Below are 21,287 nucleotides of genomic sequence, written 5' to 3'. Positions count from 1 at the left end.
CAACAGTACTACAGATAGTATGATATTTGTATAAGAAGAGGTTCACAAATCAATGGAATAGGTCAGGCAAAGTGGTGACATTTAAACTAGATTTTGAAGAATCCAAAGAATACAGGAATTTAAGATTTGAAGCCTATTTATTATGTGCCAAGTACTTTACGCAGACTACTTTAATTAACTTCAATTTTATTTTAACAACTAACCTGTCAAGTATAGTTTTAACAATACTATATTAGTGATGAGGAAACTATTGATCAAATAGTTTAGTCTAAGGTTACAAAATTAATGCATGGGCAACTAGAATTTGAATGTAGGTCTATCTGGCTCCAAAATCCCTAGGCTTTCTAGCAGAAAAAGTGGGGCTGTGGAACTGAGTAATGACAAGATGAAACAGACGCTGTGTCCGCAGGAGAGACAAATAACAGTGCAGAACAGGTGAAGGAAAATGAACAAAGTCTCCCATGTCTTGATCAAGAAAAGAAAATGGGCCACAGAATATAATTCTAATGGTGGAAACATCTGCGTATGTCAAAAGAAACACTTTAAGAGGAAAAGAACATTGCAGTAGACATTATTCCTTATGCTTCTGTCTTTTAGGTGTAGCCAGATTGAAAGTGGCTTTATATCCTTCTGTCGCAGAATTTGAGTGAAAAGCCCATGGCAAAATCTATCTATAATAAACTTTATCATGACTTTTGAATCACTCAATATAACAGTGTATGCAAGCAATGGAGGTTACCACTGTAATGAAATGACAGTAATATAAAGTACTAACAGTTTTAATAGGTCCACATAAACTTACTTATCCAATGGGACATTAGCAAGCACAATGCAAGCAGTGGCTTGATTAGCACTTGCACACTGGGTTTATCCTCTTGAAATGTTTCCTTTTAGAACTCCAAGCTACCATATTATGGGATCTGGGTACCCTGCTAAGAGACCATGTAGAGAGAAAGAAACATCCAGCCAGCCCCCCAGATGTTCCACCTATCTTAACTGAGGCAGCAGACATAGGAGTGAAACCCTCCTGCATTTCCAGCCCAGGTAAGCTTCCAGATAAAAGCAACTATATGATTCACTCCAAGTAAGCCAAAACAAAGAGCCACTCAACTGACACTAGCCAAGAGTACAGAATATGAGCAAATAAATGGTTTATTGTGCTACAAAAGAAAACCGATAGACATTTTGGTAAACAGATTACTCTGTGTGTATGCGTGTGTGTGTTTTAATTACTTTCCATATGCCAGGTCTATGCAGTATATCAGGGAAAAATACTGTATAATGTTGGTTACAATCCAAATAACAAGAGCATCACAAACCACTAGATTAATTCAATGGATTTTTTTATTCAGTTATATATACACGCCTCTGTGAGAAGGCATGTTACAATAGATTGATATTACAATATAATATCAACATTCTCTGCTACATAATGTGTCCTGTTAGACGTCTAATTTATTAAATCACTTGGTTGGTTATGAAATGCTACCAACGGTTAAAACAGAAGGGAAATGCCTCTTAAAACTAAAATGTTTTTATATGTGGGACTAAGGTGGGTTGTTTTTAAAAACATATTGTTTGGCTTCATTCATTTTTCCCTTTATAAACATTCATTCCTTTACCTTCATCCTTTTCAAAGGATTATTCAGCTCTCGCTGGAATGAAGCTGCTCTTCCTGACAGGAAGGTCTGAAAGGCAACAGCCAACAAATTTTCATACTTTTCAAGCAGAGTTTTATCTTCAGGAGGATAAATTCGTCTACAATAAATCAGACAAACCAAACTTGTTTCAAAGAAGCTATCGTAGTACAAGAGTTAAGGTCAATTACATAGATACTCTTTGACCACTTACTCTGCCAGTCATTTTACTAGGTGCTAGAAATAATGATGAACGCAGGTATAAGAAATTCACAAATTGTCATTGTTTACCTACGCAAATTAGAGTTTATCTAGAGAACGGTCATTAAACAATGAAGCTCCCGAAGGCATAGCATAAGGGTTTTTGTGGGGAAGTGGTTGGATAAAAATTACAACTGGGCATATTGAAGGAATGCAGATCTTCATGAGGGTGAGCAGGTAATGCGCGACGATCTGGAAGTTGTGCAGGTATAGTGTGGCTACTGACATACAAGAATGCCGGCCTTAATCCTGAGGTTCTCTTTTGGGGTGCTGCCATTTGCCTCTCTGCCGGAGAGAACAGAGTAAAAGGTAGAATGAGAGGAATGTGTTGTCATTGTTGCTGTTGAGGATGTTAAGGCAGGAAAGAATGTTTTGCTAAGAGTGTGAGAAGCTCTGTGGCCCCAAATCCTCCTCATTCTGTTAATGGTTGGGAGGTGGGGCAGTCTTTCCAGGGACACAAGGAATTTAAAAAGGGGGGGATCCTCTTTTATCCTGTCAAAGGGTATTGTGGAAGGGTTCCAGTTCAACACAGTCCACACTCCTCTGGATCGTCTCACACCTGCCTCCTTCAAACATTTTCACTATTTGCCTGGTTCCTGACACATCTAAGTTTAACCAAAGTAGAGCAATCACTCTGAACTGACAGAAGGAAAACTAGGAGACCTGAAACCTGACTTTCTCAAAATACTTCATTATAAGCAAATAAGGCCACAGGATAGTATCAGGTTTAAAAGACCTCATATAACCATCCAGGAAGCTAGCTAGCAAGAATGAAACAAACAGTGCTCAAAATAAGTCTAAAAGGCTAAAAAATGTAGAACAGTTGTTTTGACACTTTACTTCTTCCATTTTATATAAGAAAATGGAAACACAGTTACCTATAATTCCCCATATGTCGATTTTCATGTTCTTCTTTTAAGATCTGTTTTCGTACTTGAGCGAGTCTCTCTTTCTAAAAATGAAGAAATTTTACAAATAAAATCTGACCAATGAATTATGCAATTCAAATTGTGGGTATGTTGTTAAAATTTTCATACCAACTCTTCTTTCCGCCTCTCTAACTGATGTCTCTGCTGTTCCCAGTCTGAGGAACCTGGTAAGAGCCTTTTTATTGAATTTTGGCCATAAAGCCTTCTTTGAGCCTCAGCTTTTTGTTTGGCCAAGTTTCTCCTTTTATCACTGGTCCTAAAATATAAAACATAGGAATTCAAATAAGCCCTGATCTTATTCCTATGAGGAGAATTAGCAAAAGAAGAGACAACGTGGGAATATGAATCAATGTTTATTATATTCAGGGGCACCTGGGTAGCTCAGTCATTTGAGCATCCAACTCTTGATTTTGGCTCAGGTCATAATCCCAGGGTCATGGGATCAAGCCCTGCATCAGGTTCCACGCTGAGCATGGAGCCTGCTTAAGATTCTCTTTCTCTACCCCTCTGTCCCTCTCCCCTGCTTGCATTCTCTGTCTCTCCAAAATTAAAAAATATATATATATATATATTTTATATATACACACACACACATATATATATTCATATACATCATATTTATCTAATCATCCATTGAATAATGGTCTCCCTGTAGTTGAGGTTCTGTACTCCCAGGGTTTGTGATAGAATACTCTGAACAATCTACATTCTTCTGGATTTTCTTGAGATTAAAAGAATAGTCTCACAAAATGAACTTTGGAGTGTATGTGGAGCCATACTGTAAGTAAAACATTGTATTAAGAAGTGCACAGATTTGAAATACAAGTCTAACACATTTATATGTCCATGGAGCACTCCATCTGGATGGAAGAAAAGGCACATGTGCAACGTAAGCTTCAGTAGCACATGCTCTAAATGCTAAGAATTATACTAAATTCTCTTCGTGGAACAAGGCAAAGAAAAATAAGGAAAATTAATTCCAACTCTCCTTTATTTTTAAGTCTAGAAATTTCTCACTGTTTGAACTGTATATATCTCACTTTTAAAAAGACCAAAACACCCATAGGTTATGTCCTAAATTGGTAACATCACTGACAATGACATACAAAAAACAAAAACAAAAACCATTAGGCCTACTTATACGATAACAGTAAATGTTAAAACCATGTATGGGCATACTACTTGTGTAAGCTAAATAAACACAAATTTCACCTTCTACATCTCTTCTATTCATTTCTTTTAGGGTAATTGAAATATCAGTTAAATTTAGGCAAATCATTTTTTATCAAGCAAAAGAAGGGGCCATATGAAAATTTCTAAACAAATTTATGTATCAGTCTCTTCTTTCAATAATACTTTCCATATAAAGCTACATCTCATGCAGGCATCTGCTAACTGCTTGAAAACACTTAAAATAAATAAATTGCTTGGAAGCATCCCACAACTCATTTAGAGTTCTTTAAATGACAGTGGGAATCAACTGAATTCATAAAATCCCTGGGCTCAAATAACCTCAGAGGTCCTTTAATCCAACACCCTAAACACTGTTTGAACACTTATAAAAGCAGACGTGACTCACTACTTCATTAAGCACTTCAACTAAACTTCTAACAAATTTGTTGCATAACGAGCCAAAAGCTTTCCCACAAAATAGCAATTCCAATATTTGAGATCCATGATCATGTACACTGCAACCAGCTAATAATAACACTAATCATAATATTAGTGCAGCAATCCCACTTCTGAGTATATATTTAAAGGAGTTGAAATCAGGATGCAAAGAGATGTCTGCACTCGCATCTTCACTGTAGCATGATTCACGATGACCAAGACACGGAAGCAACCTAAATGTTCATCAACAGATGAATGATGAAGATGATGTAGTATACACATACAATGGAATGTTATCCGGCCTAAATAAATAAATCAATCAATAAACAAATAAATAAATAGGAAATCCTGCCTATGATTTTCAATGGCAAGTTTAACCCTGTCTTAATAACCATCTCATTTCTGTTTACCCAGGCAGCATGATATAGTGGGAAGACTTCTGAACAGAAAGGTAGGAAATCCATGTGTTTGAGGGTTGTTGTTGTTGTTCACTTCTTGAATGCTGAATGACGTCTGCTTTAGTTTCTTCTTGCAAGGTGAGGAAGATAATCTAGAGATTTTCCTCAGGTAGTCTCCAATTCAACCTTATACTCTATACTGAATAATTATACCAACACTGTAATTTAACCATATTTACTATAGACTCAGAGCATGATACAGGGAGAAGGAAAAGCAGTATGTAGAGGAGAGGAAATGATATTTAAAAAGAAAACACTAAATGGGTTTGAAGAATGAATCAAGAAATTTAAAACACAAAATATGAAAAAGTTACAAGCCAAGCCCATGTACAAGTGATTGTTCCAGGCCAAATGTGCTGGAAACCTTCCAAACAATGAAGGAAAGACTTTACCTGATGTTTAGCAGTTTCAATGCATTTAGCAGCACTCCCCTTTTTACATCATAGTCTATTTTCTGATCCGTTCCAAAGCTTGGAGCTCGATTAATCTGAAATTTACAAAGGAAACAATGAGAATGGCCAAATGTTGGTAGGTTGGTAAATATTCAATTCCTATTTTTTAAATTAATGCAAGATCTCCAACCAGTAGAAAAACTCTACAATAAATCTCAAAGCTCCACATACTAGATGGCCCAGTTACCACTGTCACACCTCCCTTCTCGCCACCCTAAGTCAAGGAGTTGCAAGGAACTGACTGCTCTCATGGCCCTCTTCCCCCTGCTGCCTTAGCTCAGGATTTTCAGTCAGCCTATGTGCCCTCCCCCTCCTCCCCGCCCTTTTTCAGCCCAACACCCCATGCGCTAGGTTTTAAGTTCAGGGAAGTTAAAAGTGACTCATTCTGACATGAGATTAGAAGACCAGTATTAACAATAATAATGATGATGTAACAAAAAAGATATGCATGCTACCAATATAGCAATACTCATGCATTTATTTAGCATACAGAAACTATCAGTACCCTCTTTTCACTACTTCAGATCTTCTGGATGAATTCGTCTATTGCTGTGTAAAAAATAAACTATTTTTTTTCTACCTGGATCAAACAATAATTTATCATTTTTCATTTCCAAAAACTGCATAACTCAGAAGATACCATTAAAGGTAGTTGCAGACTAATCTCTATGAGTTTCTCTAACTATATAAGGATTCTGGGCATAAGTGAGTTATTTGTGAGTGTTCTTTCCAACATCATTTCCAGGATTTCATTAAGATAAAAAATAAAGAGAGGCCGGGGTGGCTCAGTCAGTCAAGCGTCCGACTGGCTCAGGTCATGATCTCACAGCTCATGAGTTCAAGCTCCGTGTTGGGTTCTGTGCAGACGGCTCAGAACCTGGAGCCTGCTTCTGATTCTTTGTCTCCCTGTCTCTCTGCTCCTCTTCTGCTCATGCTCTTTCTCTCTCTCAAAAATAAATAAACATCTAAAAAAAAAAGATGAAAAATAAGAAGTAACAGTAACTCTATGTACCCTGAAACCCATTATACAATATGCTACCACCCCAAGAGCTGGAGCTCCTGTCTTTGTCTTTGCTGCTATTGGGTTTGTTGTTGCTGTTGTTATAAAAATGTAACTGGAATAGCAAGTGTTTAGGAAAATTACTTAACTCGGTTGGTTAGAATTCGCTGAGTTCTAAACTACAGCTCAGCTTTCATGACCACCACCTAACACCACAGACGATCTAAAAAAATATGCTACTAGTCCTGAAAGAGGATTGTCTTTTACAAATCCATTCCATTAGAGACAAAAAAACTTGATAGTATGCATTTTACAACTCTGGCAATTGTAGGAAGTATAACTATAAGTATATAAAGAGAAGCTAAACAAAGAACAGAAAAATCACCTGTAATCCCACCACCTAGCATACTGTCATCTATTTGACAGTGTATTGCTCACCATTTGATAAAGTGTAAGTATCTGCCATGCGTGCATATTTATAGTTTTCACTTTACTTTCTAAATACATGCCTATACTAACAATACTATTTTATAGTCCAAGTTTTTCCCTTATCAATATATCATGAAAATCTTTCATGCCATCATTTTGATGCATGGTATTCCATTTATAGGGATATGCCTAACTACATTATGCCTTTGCTGATTTTTGATTTAGAAGGTGACGGACATATTTCTGCCTATGTGATGTGGTCCCAAGGAGAAAGGAATAGCTGAGTAACTACAAGAACCTCCATTTATTCCAGGCAAATTTAAGAAAGGGAGTCTACCGGGGCACCTGGGTGGCTCAGTCGGTCAAGCATCCGACTTCGGCTCAGGTCATGATCTTGCAGTTCGTGGGTTTGTGCCCCATGTCAGGCTCTGTGCTGACAGCTCGGAGCCTGGAGTTTGCTTTGGATTCTAGGTCTCCCGCTCTCTCTGCCCTTCCCCCACTTGCGCTCGGTCTCTCTCTCTCAAAAATAAATAAAATATTTAAAAAAAAATTTTTTTTAAAGAAAGGAAGTTTATTAATCCACGACTTCAAAACTCTTTAAGTATTTCCTCTTACAAGTGCAAAGAAAGGGCAATGTATTTTATGTGAAAAAAACAAGTTAACCATTCCATACTGATTCAAATCTCTGGAATTTGTAATACAATTAATGATAGTTCAGCTGCTACCTGTAACAGGATTCTAAAATAAACCAGACATTTAGGAAACAATGATTAAATGGTTCACAGAAATGTAATCTATCTTTATAGAATTCCTTGGGTGTTCCATTCCAAAACTGTCATCTGGAACTCTGCCAGACATACCCCTCCTCCAGGATGGTTGTGACCTCAGGTCCTCTCTTACCTATGTCAGAATCTTCCCTCTACTACCATAAAAAAGAAATTGGTCTACGGACAAATGTACTCACACAAGATCAAGTAATACATGAAAAGGTAGAAAAACTTTTTGCAATTAACATTTTGGATTTCTCAAAAGTTTTATGAGAAAGGTAAAGTAAAAACTAAAGACAGATGAAACTCTGAAAATTAGGGTTTCATTCTACTCTGTGATGTTGACAGCTCTCATTCCTACCCCAATTCTAGAACAGACAAAACTCTGCAGATGTTAGGGTCTTAACGTTCAGCAGCTTGTAAATGCACACAAAAATGAAAACTATTAGAAAGCAGACTAAATTGATAAATACTATTTATTAACCAACCAAATGATAGTTTTACTATCAAAACAAGCACAATAATTTCATGCACATAACAAAGTATACGTAACAGATTTTGTGCTCACAGATTAATGTTATTCCCTCTGCCCAGTAACTTCTCCTCATCCCGCCCCCATCTCTCCCAACTTCCAGTCCCCACCGTACTTTCTACAGCCTTAAATACTCTGCTCAGGAGTTCCTCCTCTGCAAAGATTTTTTTTAACTGTCAAATACACACTTGTACATAGAGAGATTAATCACTCTATTGTTTGTGCTGGTATCCTGTTCCCTACTTATACCTGTAAATATTACCATAAGACACATATCTGAGTCCCCACTAAACCAGGGCAAGTATTCTGTCTTCTTTTATCTCCACCCCCTGACACAATGACTCGTTGAAATAATTCAAGGGTAATTAAAGTATTAGCAGTATATTCATACCCTGCCCAGTTTTCATACTTTTCCCTAACAATGTTTCTGTGCTTGAAAATTTCTGCAATTTTGTCACTATGAATCATTACCTGCAATTATTCCAGTTAACTAAAAGTTATCATATCCTCAGATGCACCTTCTATCTTATTCCACTTGATGGTGCCAAAAGGTTTTTAACAACATATGTTAGAACCACTACAATTGCAGCTGGGAGAAAACACAAAGAAGCAAGATCTAAATAAGATTACTTTAACTGTTTTAATACAATAAATGTTCATTATCCATAGTGATTGATTACTATAAAGTCTTTGTAATGGTTCTGACTGATCTGGAAATGATGAAGAAATGAATTGAAAATGAAAACATGCTCATGCAAACAGTGCTAGTTAGCTGTTGAGTATTGTGGAGTTTTTTAATGGTTATTCATCTGGACATGATAAAGGAAAGAACAAAGTATGAAGAAACACTAATGTCAACAATGGTGTTTTGAGCCTTTGAAAAAATATAGAATTCAACCATTCAGTGAATTCTGCTTTACCAAGCTCATACAAAGCTCCAGTTAGACAAATGCTTTTAAAAACAGGTAACTAAACTATCTATAGTCATTACTCCCTACTATACTTTGAGTGCCACTTCATGCATGTGCCTTCACTTTTTCTCCACCCCATCAAGGATAAAAGACAAGTAGCAGGAGCATGGGGAAAATACAGTTAAGAACAAGGAAGAATAATTGCAGACAAAGTATGAAACCTAGGGAAGAAAATGTCAGGCCTAGTAAGGCGCAGAGTCAAATGCTTTCATGTTCACGTGATGAAGGACACAAAAAGATAGCAAAATCTTATTTTCCAGGACCCAAGCAGGAACAAAATTTGAACATCTGACATCTGTATTTGATTGGAAATACAACATGTTGGAGCAGAGCAGATTGAACACACACACACACACACACACACCCATTAGCCCTCTAATTGGAAAAGTGCTCCTTCCTAAAAATATATTTTGGGGGCGCCTGGGTGGCGCAGTCGGTTAAGCGTCCGACTTCAGCCAGGTCACGATCTCGCGGTCTGTGAGTTCGAGCCCCGCGTCAGGCTCTGGGCTGATGGCTCGGAGCCTGGAGCCTGTTTCCGATTCTGTGTCTCCCTCTCTCTCTGCCCCTCCCCCGTTCATGCTCTGTCTCTCTCTGTCCCAAAAATAAATAAAAAACGTTGAAAAAAATAAAAAAATAAAAAAAAAAATAAAATAAAATAAAAAAATATATTTTGAATGTCTTGATTATCTATCACTCATTCAATTTGCTTTTGCACGTTACAGACAGAACTTCCACCTTCGAAATCATTAACAAAAAAAGAGAGATAATCAGCATAAAATGAAAGGTACTTGTTGATTATACCTTCTATAGCAATATGTTCCAAAATGTAACTAATCTAGTAAACACTGTTTAGATATGTGCTATTTTCCTGATAAAGTTTCCTAAACACAGTGTTCTGTGCCCATGCACTCTATGACTCCAGATCAAGGGCCTGAGAGGAAACTGCTGAATGGGATAGAAAACTTCTAAGTTTTCTTCTGGATGTAGTATAAGTATGACTGGAAGGAAAGGTACACAAATCTTAAGAAGAGACTATTTTTATTTCTCCTTTATATCATTTCATATTTTCCTAATATTAAGTGATCTTTTATAACAAGAGAAGAATAACGACGACTCCGACCATACCAGGGACTGGCAGCAAACCCAAAGGCGCACAGTTAACAGACTGGACATGGGGGGAGTCCCAGGCATATAATATGGCCTTCAGGGAGAAGCCATGCCAGCTGGGGTATGAGATACTGAATACTGATTAATGAACCAATCAGAGTCTCTCTCTTCTTGGAGAGTTTGAATAGGAAACCAATGAAGACAAGGAGGCCATGGTCCTCAAGCCCAGGCACCCACACAGAGGAAAGACAACATCCAGAGGTAATGGAGTAATGAAGTAATGAAGGACGTGAGACTGAGGAAATAGTGGAGAAAGGAGATAAATCAGTAGAAGCAGATCCACACATACATTCAAAATTCCTGGCCCAGAAATGCACTCAAATTAACTTGGGAAAAGTAATATCAAACACATATTGGTCCGTTCTTGGAACTGTTCTATTCTCTGAATTTTTGTTCTCTTCCTCCCACATGTTCCATTCAGGCCTCTTTCTGCTCGGTTAATGAGACAACTGTGCCAACTACTCATTTAAAAAACATTTGTTTTAATGCACAAGAACAGTAGTAACTTCTCTTTCTTCTTATAGAAATGCCTTACCTCCAGAAGCCATGGCTTTAGTTTTCTGTCCAACAAAATATCAAATCCCAGAACTTCAAAACAGACGCTTTCACTTCCTGGAGGCTGACCGGGTCTGCACATTCGATATGCATGCAGGACATGAGGTTCTGCTACAATCAAAGTCTTTACAACCAATTCCTGCAAATAGAGTGTTTAAAAAAAAAATGTGAAAATGCCTTACTTTTTTGTATCTTATTTACATATGTGGAAATAAGGCCTAAACTTACAGAGCAGCACACTGGCCAAGTTCACAAAGCTCTATGACACGTGGCCCCTGCCGCTACTCTGATTCCATTTCATGCAACTCTTGTCCTACTCATTACACTCCAGCCACGCTTGCCTGCTTAGGCTCTCTGACAGTAACTGTTCCCTCTTTCTGGAACACTCTTCCCAATATTCCCATGTCTGGCTCCTTGATATTCAGAAAGGCCTTCCCTGACCCTGGAGTCAAAAGTAGTCATGGCTATCCCTTACTGTACCATCTCACACAGCATAGAATCAGCTGATATTTTTCTTTTTTAATTACAGCCATGTCCTTGTGCCTACACTAGTGCCTGCCATTTAGTAGATGCTCAAAAATATTTGTGAACAATTAAGTAAAATAAAAGTAAAATAAAAATAAAATAAAAATAAAAAGATATGGGCCGCCTGGGTGGCTCAGTTAGTTAAGCATCCAACTCTTGATTTCAGCTCAGGTCATGATCTCATGGTCTTGAGTTGGAGCCCCATATTGGGCTCTGCACCGAGCATGGAGCCTGCTTAAGATTCTCTCCCTCTCTCCCTCTGCTCCTTCCCTACTCATGCTGTCTATCTCTCTCTCAAGAAAAACAAAAACAAAAATCAAGTTGACAAATGTGGTTTCTATCTGGTAAATAAATAAGGGTAGGAGCACATGCTAGACTTCTCAGAAACCATACGGGAGGGTTTAGGAGTGGCAGGGAAGAAAAGTTACAGTGAGGGTCAACTATTTCACAAACGACATTATAGAGCCTCCACTGAGACAATGGCTGAAAGGATGGGACAGAATCTAGGAGAAGTGGGCTTCTTTGTGTGGTGATGATTTTGCAGTTCATAAGGTTTACTGGAGACAAGAGGACACACAATACTACTAGAATGAGTTACTAATGCTAATAAAACAAAAGGTTGGTTTACTGAAGTTTAAGAACAAACTGTGGATTGTGGAAAAGTGGTTTTGCTGGGTTTTTTTGCCTTAGAATATATTGTCTTTTTAAGTCCCTCTCTACAGGCATAGGCAATATAACATGGCAGTGAAGAACTTGGCTCTAACATCAGACTTTCTGGGTTTATTCCTGGCTTTGCTCCTTGCTAGTGTACAACCTCAGTTATGTTGCTTAAGCTTTCTGAATCTCACTTTCCCAAAGGGAAAGGGGAAATAGGAATAATACCTACTGCAAAAGACTGAAGTAAGTGCAAAATGAGACTCCATGTAAAACTCTTGGCATAGTGCCTAGAACAGAGTAAACCTTCAGTAAGTGTTAACTACTACAATTGTTATAATTATTCTGCCATTCCTCACTCCACTTCGTATTTCAGGTCAGAAACAAACATTCCATTACCTGGTGGGAGCAATATTCATTATATTGGAGAAAAAAATGGGGACAGATTAATCTTGCTGTTATACAGAATCCCAACGCAGATCATACTTGGGGTAAGTATCAGAGATGTTATGAGAGGTTATTCTCGGAAAAATTTTACTCAAAGTAAAAAATTGAACACCAAAAACACTAAAGTATATAAAGATAAAAGACAAAAAAAAAATCACTTAATATAAATCTTTGGATGTATTAGTGAAGATACTGGAAAATAGGGGAAAAAAAAGTTAAAGCCTTGGCTAATCAATGTCTGCATGAAACAACTCAGATGGGTGGGGAGACTGAATATTAATTGACCCTGAAGAATTACAAATCTGTGCTTTTTCTGCATAAACACCACATTTTTAGGAATGCAAAGGTAAGACTACAGGTGTATGTGAAAATCAAGAGTGATATAACCAAACACAAATCAAACTCCACTAATGTTTTTTTGAGAATTTCCAACATACTGTCATTGCTCTGAAATATGATTTGTAGGTCTGTATCTACAGTGTATAAAAAGAATTGAGAGAACGGGGTTTATGAGTAACCTCCATGGGTTGATTTTCTATTGATTTCTCACTCATCCTTTATTTTTAAAATATTTTTTTAATGTTTATTTATTTTTGAGACAGAGAGAGACGAGCATGAATGGGGGAGGGGCAGAGAGAGAGGGAGACACAGAATCCGAAGCAGCTCCAGGCTCTGAGCTGTCAGCACAGAGCCCGATGCAGGCTCGAACTCACAGACCACGAGACCATGACCCGAGCCGAAGTCGGAAGCTCAACCAACTGAGCCACCCAGGAGCCCCGATTTCTCACTCATTCTTGACCAGCACAAAAGCACACATCTCTGTGCTACACAGGAGGTACTGAACGTCAGTTTTCATATATAGACAGTTACTTTTTAGAGAAATTGCTGCCCAAAAAAGAGGTCATTGAAAAAAAAGTCCAAAGTTAAATTCATGAAATTTGTAAACTATGACACAAAGATACAAACTTACTGATTGACTGCCTTCTCTATCTCCTTTTTTTTTAAATAATATATTTATTATTTCATTAACTCATCTTAAACAGATATCTTTATATACAATTCTTAATAAAGGTAAACATAATTAAAAGATATACACTTGAAGGGTGCCTGGGTGGCTCAGTAGGTTAAGCGTCTGACTTCAGCTCAGGTCATGATCTCGCAGTTTGTGAGTTCAAGCCCCGCGTCGGGCTCACAGGCCTGTGGTGACAGCTCAGAGCCTGAAGCCTGCTTCAGATTCTGTGTCTCCCTCTCTCTCTGCCCCTCCCCCACTCACACTCTGTCTCTCTCTCTCTCTCAAAAATAAAGATTTAAAAAAATTTTTTTAAAGATACATACTTGGAAAAGTTAGTAATTTACTAATATTAACTAATTGCTTATTTGTAGATTGTTATTACACATTATAACTAATGTAAGCAAGAATGATGCAGAATTTACCCCTTTATAGAAGATACCACAAATGTGTCAGAGCTTAGTAGGCACACACTGGCCATGTTCAAGTTATGTATGAATGTTATATTTTAGGCTCTCCCAGAAAGGTCCATTTCCATACCTCTTATTAATATTAGTCTCACTTCTATACCTTCTCCTAATTAATTATGTACAGGAAGTACCACTTAAAACCAAAGGATATAAAACTAATGACACTCGTTTTTCTCTCAGATTCTTTCTACACATTCCTCACCAAGGCAGTCCAAGAAGTTCCACCTTTTCTCCAAAGAAGTAAAACCCACATGGAAGTGACAAATTTGGTAAAAACAACAACAACAAAAAAGGAGTATCACAGGGCATATAAAACCTTCTTGGTCTCGCTGAGCTATTCATCAAATGATCCATTCATTAAATCATCCAGGTATCAACATGTATGATCTTCCATTTGTTATTCGTGCAATAACAAATTTCACACCTCTGATGCATCTGACATAATAAACCATCATTATTAAAATATTTTTTGAATTTCTGCAAAATTGGCCTTGATAGAATAAATAAGTAGATAAATAAACACAGAATTAATTGTCATCAAATTTCTTGTTTGGATGTATTTAGGCCACCAGGAAGATAGGATAGAAAGTTAACAAGTTGGTGGGCCTCCAACAAAATCCAGTTGATACACATTTTTGGCGGATCCCCTACATTTTCAAAAAGTTTTAAATGTGGTGTCAACATTTTAATAAATCAGGAGACTTAGAGCTTCTATTGTCAAATTAGAAGAATGAACCACACTGGGCCCACAATACCATGTGGCAACAAAAGGCTGGTGCTGAGTAGTGTCCACCCCCTTCAGACTTCTCATACACTTCAAGTTACCATAGTTCCCCGCATACTCTATTTACTTCTATCCAGACCATTTCACTCCTTTTACTTATCTGACACCAAAGGACCTCTGGATTTACATTCTGTGATATCGAAAATAAGGTATAAGAAATTCAACCAACAAAACAAGAAAAGGATAAGTCTAATGACGCTGATTTTTCTAATTATCTCAAGAGAACTAAATTCAACTAACTATAAACTTTCATGTGCATTTTCCGTGATAGATTTATTTAAATTATACAGTATCCGCTCCCAAAGAAAAGCTAAATCATATTGCATAATCCTATCGTATTAAGTACTTTCAAGAAACACACTCTTCTAACTTTGAATACCATTGTGATACTTCTGCTAGGATTTATAAAGGGGCAGTTTCACCCAGGTTATCTTCTCAGATCTGCTTCTTTTCCCTCTTTACCCTTATTTGCAGTGTCACCCACTGTCATGGCTTTAATTATCAATTACGCTTCAAACATGCACTTTTAACTACCTGCTTAATCTTTCTACCTGAGAAAACATTTCAAGTACAATAAATCTCTAGACCTCATTATCATAGCCTCATGAACTTTTACAAACTTAGTTCGGGTGCCAATGCCTCTTGGGAGTCCTCCTCCTATCCCTTCCCACGGAAAGTTACTATATGTGGTCTTCCTCTACATTCCCACAGAATCCAACACATGCCTCTGTTGTACGTGCTATGGTATATTTTATTAACAAGTTGTATGTGGGTCTTTCCTACAAAACTCTTACATTTCTTGAGGACTGGAGCTGTATCTTCTAAATCTTCAAATTATCAGTCAGAAACAAGGTTATAGGTTCAATAAATGTTTACTGAGTGACTGAAAGAATGAATGGAATGAATAAATGAATAGAACTCTTTTCCCTCACTTGCAAAACTAAGCTCTACATCTTTTCAAAATTAATTCCTCTCTACTCTACTTCAGATAAAGCCAACCCATGCTCCCTATAACTCCTCCTTAAAACTGCAGAGGAATCTCTGAATACTTCTCCCCGATTTTGGACATTCAGTTAACCTCAATGTTTACTTCGTTGTCACCTCTTCTACTCTGAGCTGGTTCACCTCAGGCCACTCTTTTCACTTAAACTACACCCCGGTGCCCTCCTTTACCTACTCTTAGTCTTTACTCTAACCCGTCCCACACCCACCTTCAGATTTATCTTTTAAATTCAGGGTCTTTGGCCTTATTTCTCTTCTCCCTTAAAATCTGGAAAGATTGAATCCTTACTGCCTACCAAGTTAACCATTGATTTTCAGACCTAAAATTTTGCCTCCACATATCTTTTCAGCCATAAATCCCCACAAAGTCCCACAAATACCATATGTGCTGACCTGGGCCACTTTTCCCTATTCCCCTACATCTATGCTTCTGCTTATACCTAGTACCCCTCTCTCCCATCCCTAGCAGAAGAAACACTGCTCATCAAGGTCTGTCATAATTCCTACCTCCTTCATGACAATACTTCATTTGTCCAACCTAATGTAATCTGTTCTTTATTTAAAATGCTGATGATCCTTTAAATTAATCTGAGGAAAGATACTTATAATTGTGAAATGGTATAATCTTACTGAAATATCACTCCAAAACTTAGCAACATCATGTTGATTTGCTTGTAGGAATTCTGTAAACCACTTGATGGAACGTTTGCTGCCTTTGTTTTCAGTTTCATCCCTTTCAAAACGCTCATTGTGCTTGTTCACAGAGTAGTTTGTTAGATGCATGTATAACTGCGTCTGTAACAAGAACCAAAGTTATCACCTATGAGACTCTAGAACTGTGAGGTTTCACAGAACATAAAGCATCCGAAGATGAAAGACATTTTTAAAATTTAAAACATACAAATTGACAATTTCACGATGACTTAGATAGGTTTCAAATTAAGCGAAACGGCAAATTTCCAATAAAAGGATTACAAATACAGTCATCTACAAAGTTACTTTATATATTATTCAAAATGTATCTACCATAAAAAATATTGGCTTAGTTGGCTATGTGTCTGACTCTTGTTCTCGGCTCAGGTCATGATCTCATGGTTCATCAGATTGAGCCCATATTGGGCTCTGCTCAGCGCAGAGCCTGCTTGGGATTCTCTCTCTCCCTCTCTGTCTGCCCCTTCCCCACTTGGACACTCTCTCTCCCTCTCAAAATAAATAAATAAGCATTTTTTAAAGTATTAAAATAATACGAATATACAAAGTAATTACATGAAAGCATGAAATTCTACATTGCTAAGCAGGAAAAATGCTATTTGTTTTCATATTTATTTATTTATTTTTTAATTTTTTTAACGTTTATTTACTTTTGAGACAGAGAGAGACAGAGCATGAATGGGGGAGGGTGAGAAAGAGGGAGACACAGAATCTGAAACAGGCTCCAGGCTCTGAGCTGTCAGCACACAGCCCGACGCGGGGTTCGAACTCACGGACTGCGTGATCATGACCTGAGCCGAAGTCAGCCACTCAACCGACTGAGCCACCCAGGCGCCCCAGTTTTCATATTTATTTTTAACATCTTTAGTCACTTACAGTTTTCACCCAAATTTGTTTGGGGAAGGGCATTTTCTGACAGAGCATTCTATATCTTTTAAAAGAAAAAAAAAAAAATGAAAGTTCAAGTAAGTAGCATAAACCAAAAGGCAGGACTACCAAACACAACCTCTGCCCTCCCACGCTGACCAGGAGGCCACTTGAACTCATTCGCAAGACAGAGTGCACTTACAGCCAGCAAACAGAGGCACCACACAATGCTGTACAGAGTCCAAATGATTAACAGTATAAATTTATAGTGCTCTTTATTGGAGCTGCCGTGCCTTGGTCTCTTTATAGTCTTACATTTGTTGATACTATCCTCAAATAAACCGGAAAAGTAATCCAAAATTTAAAATCTCTCGTAACTGTCAACTAAGACACATCTAATGGTTCCCTACCAATCTATCATAGACATTCATCAAATCTATAAATTCTGCCCTCATGATCCTATTCTCAGAAATTACTTTAGGGTGCTTCACAATGAACAAACACTTCATGTACATGGCTATTACTTAGGCTTGTTAGTAGCAAAGTATATTTGCATCATATTTTATTTCCATTGCAGTTACTTCCATCTACAGTATTCACATCTTCGATGCAAATGTGCAGAACTTATCATCTCAGCTACATGCTGTTTACTAACCCATGCGCCATTGCTAATTAAGAATTTATTTTTTCATCATTAAACAATATTTAAGGAGTGCCTACTTACTATCTGCAAGAACTTGTACTGGGCACTGAGGATACAAAGATGAACAAGACAGACACAGTCTCTGCCCTAATGAAACTTGGAAAAAGCTTTAAACTAAGTGATATTTGAAAGAAAGAGCATAAATCTTACACTTGTCTAATTTTAACTGCTTGATTTGAAGAAAAAGGAAATTAATCAAACTACAGCATTTCCTAGTTTCCAAAATAGAAATCACTTCTAAATTTAAAAAAATTGGAAAATAATTTTTGAGGGGGTTCTCTATTTGGCAAGAATTTTTTAAGATAAATAATATTAGCAGTAATAAAAACTCTAGCTATCCTAATGAAAAAAGTGAGTAAGAAATGGAACTGTGCATTTTTCTTAAAACAGTAGCTTTGTAAGTAGGATTAGAAATTCCAATTTCACATCTACCTTGACAAAAATCCCTTTCTAAGCATTTTATTGCGAGTTGGACATTAGCCATAAGCAGTGAAAACAGCTATAAATCAAATAGCAACCTGCAAGGTATGAATAGGATATAAATATTCTCCACCCTATTTTTTAGCATATAGGCTCAATACAATGAATTGAGATGCAAAAAACTTTTCAAGAACCTGCCAACTGCTACATTGGTAGCAAAAAATAAATTTTTACTATATTTCAATGTTTGAAATTCTGTCTTATGATCTCCTTATATGTAGTTTACCCATATTTAATTCTTATAAACACACACAGCTCTTTATAAAATATATTCTCACTATTTTAAAAATTGGAAATAGGAAAAAGAAACAAACATGCAGCATTATGCTATCCAAAAACCACCAATGAGAGCATTTTGGTTTATTTTTTCCAGCATTTTTTCTTAAGCTTACCTTTTACATAACTGTGATCTCACTTTAGATAAAATTTTGTACTTCTCTCTCTTTTTTTTTTTTTTTACTTTTTCATATCTTAATCTAGGAACTTGATCGTGAAGTTGAAAAAAGTGAACTTTTGAATTTTAAAGATATGTAAGGAACATTGACATTTATCTAGGAGATCATTCTTTGTACATGTGACCCAGAGCCACAGAGTACATGATTCAAAAGCACTTGGCAAAGTGAGATACATTTGCTGACTCATGGTCTTTCCTTATGATTTCCTAACTCAGCGTACTTAAGTAATTTAAAATATTAGAATAAATCACTTTGTCACCTAAATGAGCTTCCATATCTCACCCTTTCCTATGTCTTCCCTTACTCTTTTCTCTTAAAACATGACTACCTGCCTCACATGTATTATAACCCATTCTTCCCCACACCAATTATTTTAATTATAATCTAAGAGCTGACAAGTCTCAAATTAGGCCTATAGCTCAGTTCTCTTGTCTCAACTCCAGACCTATACTATATATCCAAATGCTTATAGCATAGATCCATTTGGAGGCCCTTGCAGGCATGTTGAACCAAACACACCAGCTTGCAAGGCCTTTAATAACCCTATATTACCTATCATGGTGAATAACACCCCATCTACCCGAATGCCCATGCCAAAAAATCTTGAGTTTTTATCCTTACTTTCTCTCTCCCTTTCCTTTGTTCTACAAATCCAACCTCGCAGTATATTATTATATCAATGCTATCCATGTTATCATAAATGTATCTTAGATCTATGTTCTTATTCTTTGGCTAGCCCTACTACTGTTACTTCAAATAAGGCCATCTTTTCTCTCACATGTGGCTAGTATAAACAACAGCTTTTTCCTTACCCTCACCTCCCCCATCCATCCACACCCCCATCTCACATTCCCCACACTACAGACCAGGTGAACTTTTGAAGACAAAAATCTCATTCCTCCTTTCCTTCTTTAAAATCTTTTAATGTTCCCTTTCTTCTTAGGTTAAATCCCCAAATCCTAGACATGGCCTAAAAAGCTCTGAAAGATCTGTGCTCTAGGATCTTCATACTCATTTCTGAACACCCACCCCTTCATAGTCTGTATAGAGCAGTACTGAACATGTCTGCTTTCTCCAGATATACTGTATCTCTGGGCCATTTTTCTCTCTGGAGTTCCATCCCACCCCGCCCCCAGCCCGGCTGACCCTTCATTGTTCGTATTTCACTTTACGAACTCCTTTCTAACCTTTATCTCCAACTGGGTTAGATGCTCTTGCTATGCACTGCCATAGCACCCTCAGTTTCTTAGACCATTACACTTACCATTAGGTATTATAACTGCTTATTTTATTTTCTGCCTCCCCACTAGACTGTTGCTTTTGAGAGGTCAAGCACTGTATCTGTCTTGGTCACTGTTTTTCCAAAACCAGCACAATGCCTGGAACGCAGTAGAGTTCAAATATTACTTGGTGACTGGATATATTCACACCTTATGACCTTTAAAGAGATGGTTCTTTCTTTTATCTTCCTTTCCAGTGGAAACAGTTCCCTTATTTGACAGCTCCCTTATTCTTCTTTGCCAGGTTTATATTTCTCAGTTAATTGAACATAGCAACATTTATGATCAGTCATTATGTAATTTTTAAAATATGACCACTCTTAATGCAATTAATTCTGTGTATAACATTGGAAGAGAACAATAACCAGGCCTTTGATAAAATGGGAAACGATACTTAATTACTTGTAACTTTTACTATAATTAGCAGATCCAAAAAACAGGGTAGAGGTTAACTAAACTTTTAAGTATAGATAATAAATTACAGTTTACTATAAATCAAAGTTTGTTATTTGCATGAAAAATTGTCATAACGAATTACAGCTTGACCTTCATAAATTATAAACCACAGTTATATGTTATGACGGCACAAAGGAAATCTTAATGGAAATATAACTACAGAAAGTTCCATTTAATAGATTTTAAAATGCACCCAGAAACTGCCAATTTATGTCTCTACTTCACATTTGGTGAATGTAAATTTACCATCTTTTCATTTGTGCAAACAAAACTTAACAACTCTACTTTCTGATAACTTTTGCTTCCTGTTTCATACACTTTCTCCCACATCCTACATGTTAAACTGTACCTTTTATGTAAAGCTTTCTCAAAGCTTTCTCCATGAGGAGCTAAACACAAACTATCCCGAAACTCAACCCCATGACACTTTGTCTGTACTTCTCAATGAGATATTATTTCTACATATATCTCTAAATAAGTCATTTCTTTTTTTTTTTTTTTTTTTTTTTTTTTTAAATTTTTTTTTCTTTTTCAACGTTTTTTTATTTATTTTTGGGACAGAGAGAGACAGAGCATGAACGGGGGAGGGGCAGAGAGAGAGGGAGACACAGAATCGGAAACAGGCTCCAGGCTCCGAGCCATCAGCCCAGAGCCTGACGCGGGGCTCGAACTCAC

The 21,287-nt window shown here is 37.1% G+C and overlaps 1 protein-coding gene across 8 annotated transcripts in view; it reads right to left on the bottom strand.

Moving 5' to 3' along the window:
- TTLL7 (tubulin tyrosine ligase like 7) overlaps nucleotides 1–21,287 on the bottom strand; it is a 145,839-nt gene that overhangs the window by 61,629 nt on the left and 62,923 nt on the right. For all 8 annotated transcript variants that reach the window (XR_009258008.1, XR_009258009.1, XM_058716822.1 and 5 more), the window contains exons 8-13: nucleotides 16,291–16,455; nucleotides 10,750–10,908; nucleotides 5,289–5,383; nucleotides 2,936–3,083; nucleotides 2,777–2,850; nucleotides 1,623–1,758 (exon numbers count right to left, since the gene is read on the bottom strand). Coding sequence is in view for 6 of the 8 variants with exons in the window: in XM_058716822.1 (XP_058572805.1) it covers nucleotides 1,623–1,758; nucleotides 2,777–2,850; nucleotides 2,936–3,083; nucleotides 5,289–5,383; nucleotides 10,750–10,908; nucleotides 16,291–16,455 (777 nt within the window). In the remaining 2 variants the exon portion in view is untranslated. The remainder of the gene's footprint in view (nucleotides 1–1,622; nucleotides 1,759–2,776; nucleotides 2,851–2,935; nucleotides 3,084–5,288; nucleotides 5,384–10,749; nucleotides 10,909–16,290; nucleotides 16,456–21,287) is intronic.

Source organism: Neofelis nebulosa, chromosome 2 (genome assembly GCF_028018385.1).
Source record: "Neofelis nebulosa isolate mNeoNeb1 chromosome 2, mNeoNeb1.pri, whole genome shotgun sequence".
In the NCBI taxonomy this organism is placed as follows: domain Eukaryota; kingdom Metazoa; phylum Chordata; class Mammalia; order Carnivora; family Felidae; genus Neofelis; species Neofelis nebulosa.
The sequence above is the reverse complement of the archived record's forward strand: the minus strand, read 5'-3'. Positions and strand labels throughout refer to the sequence as shown.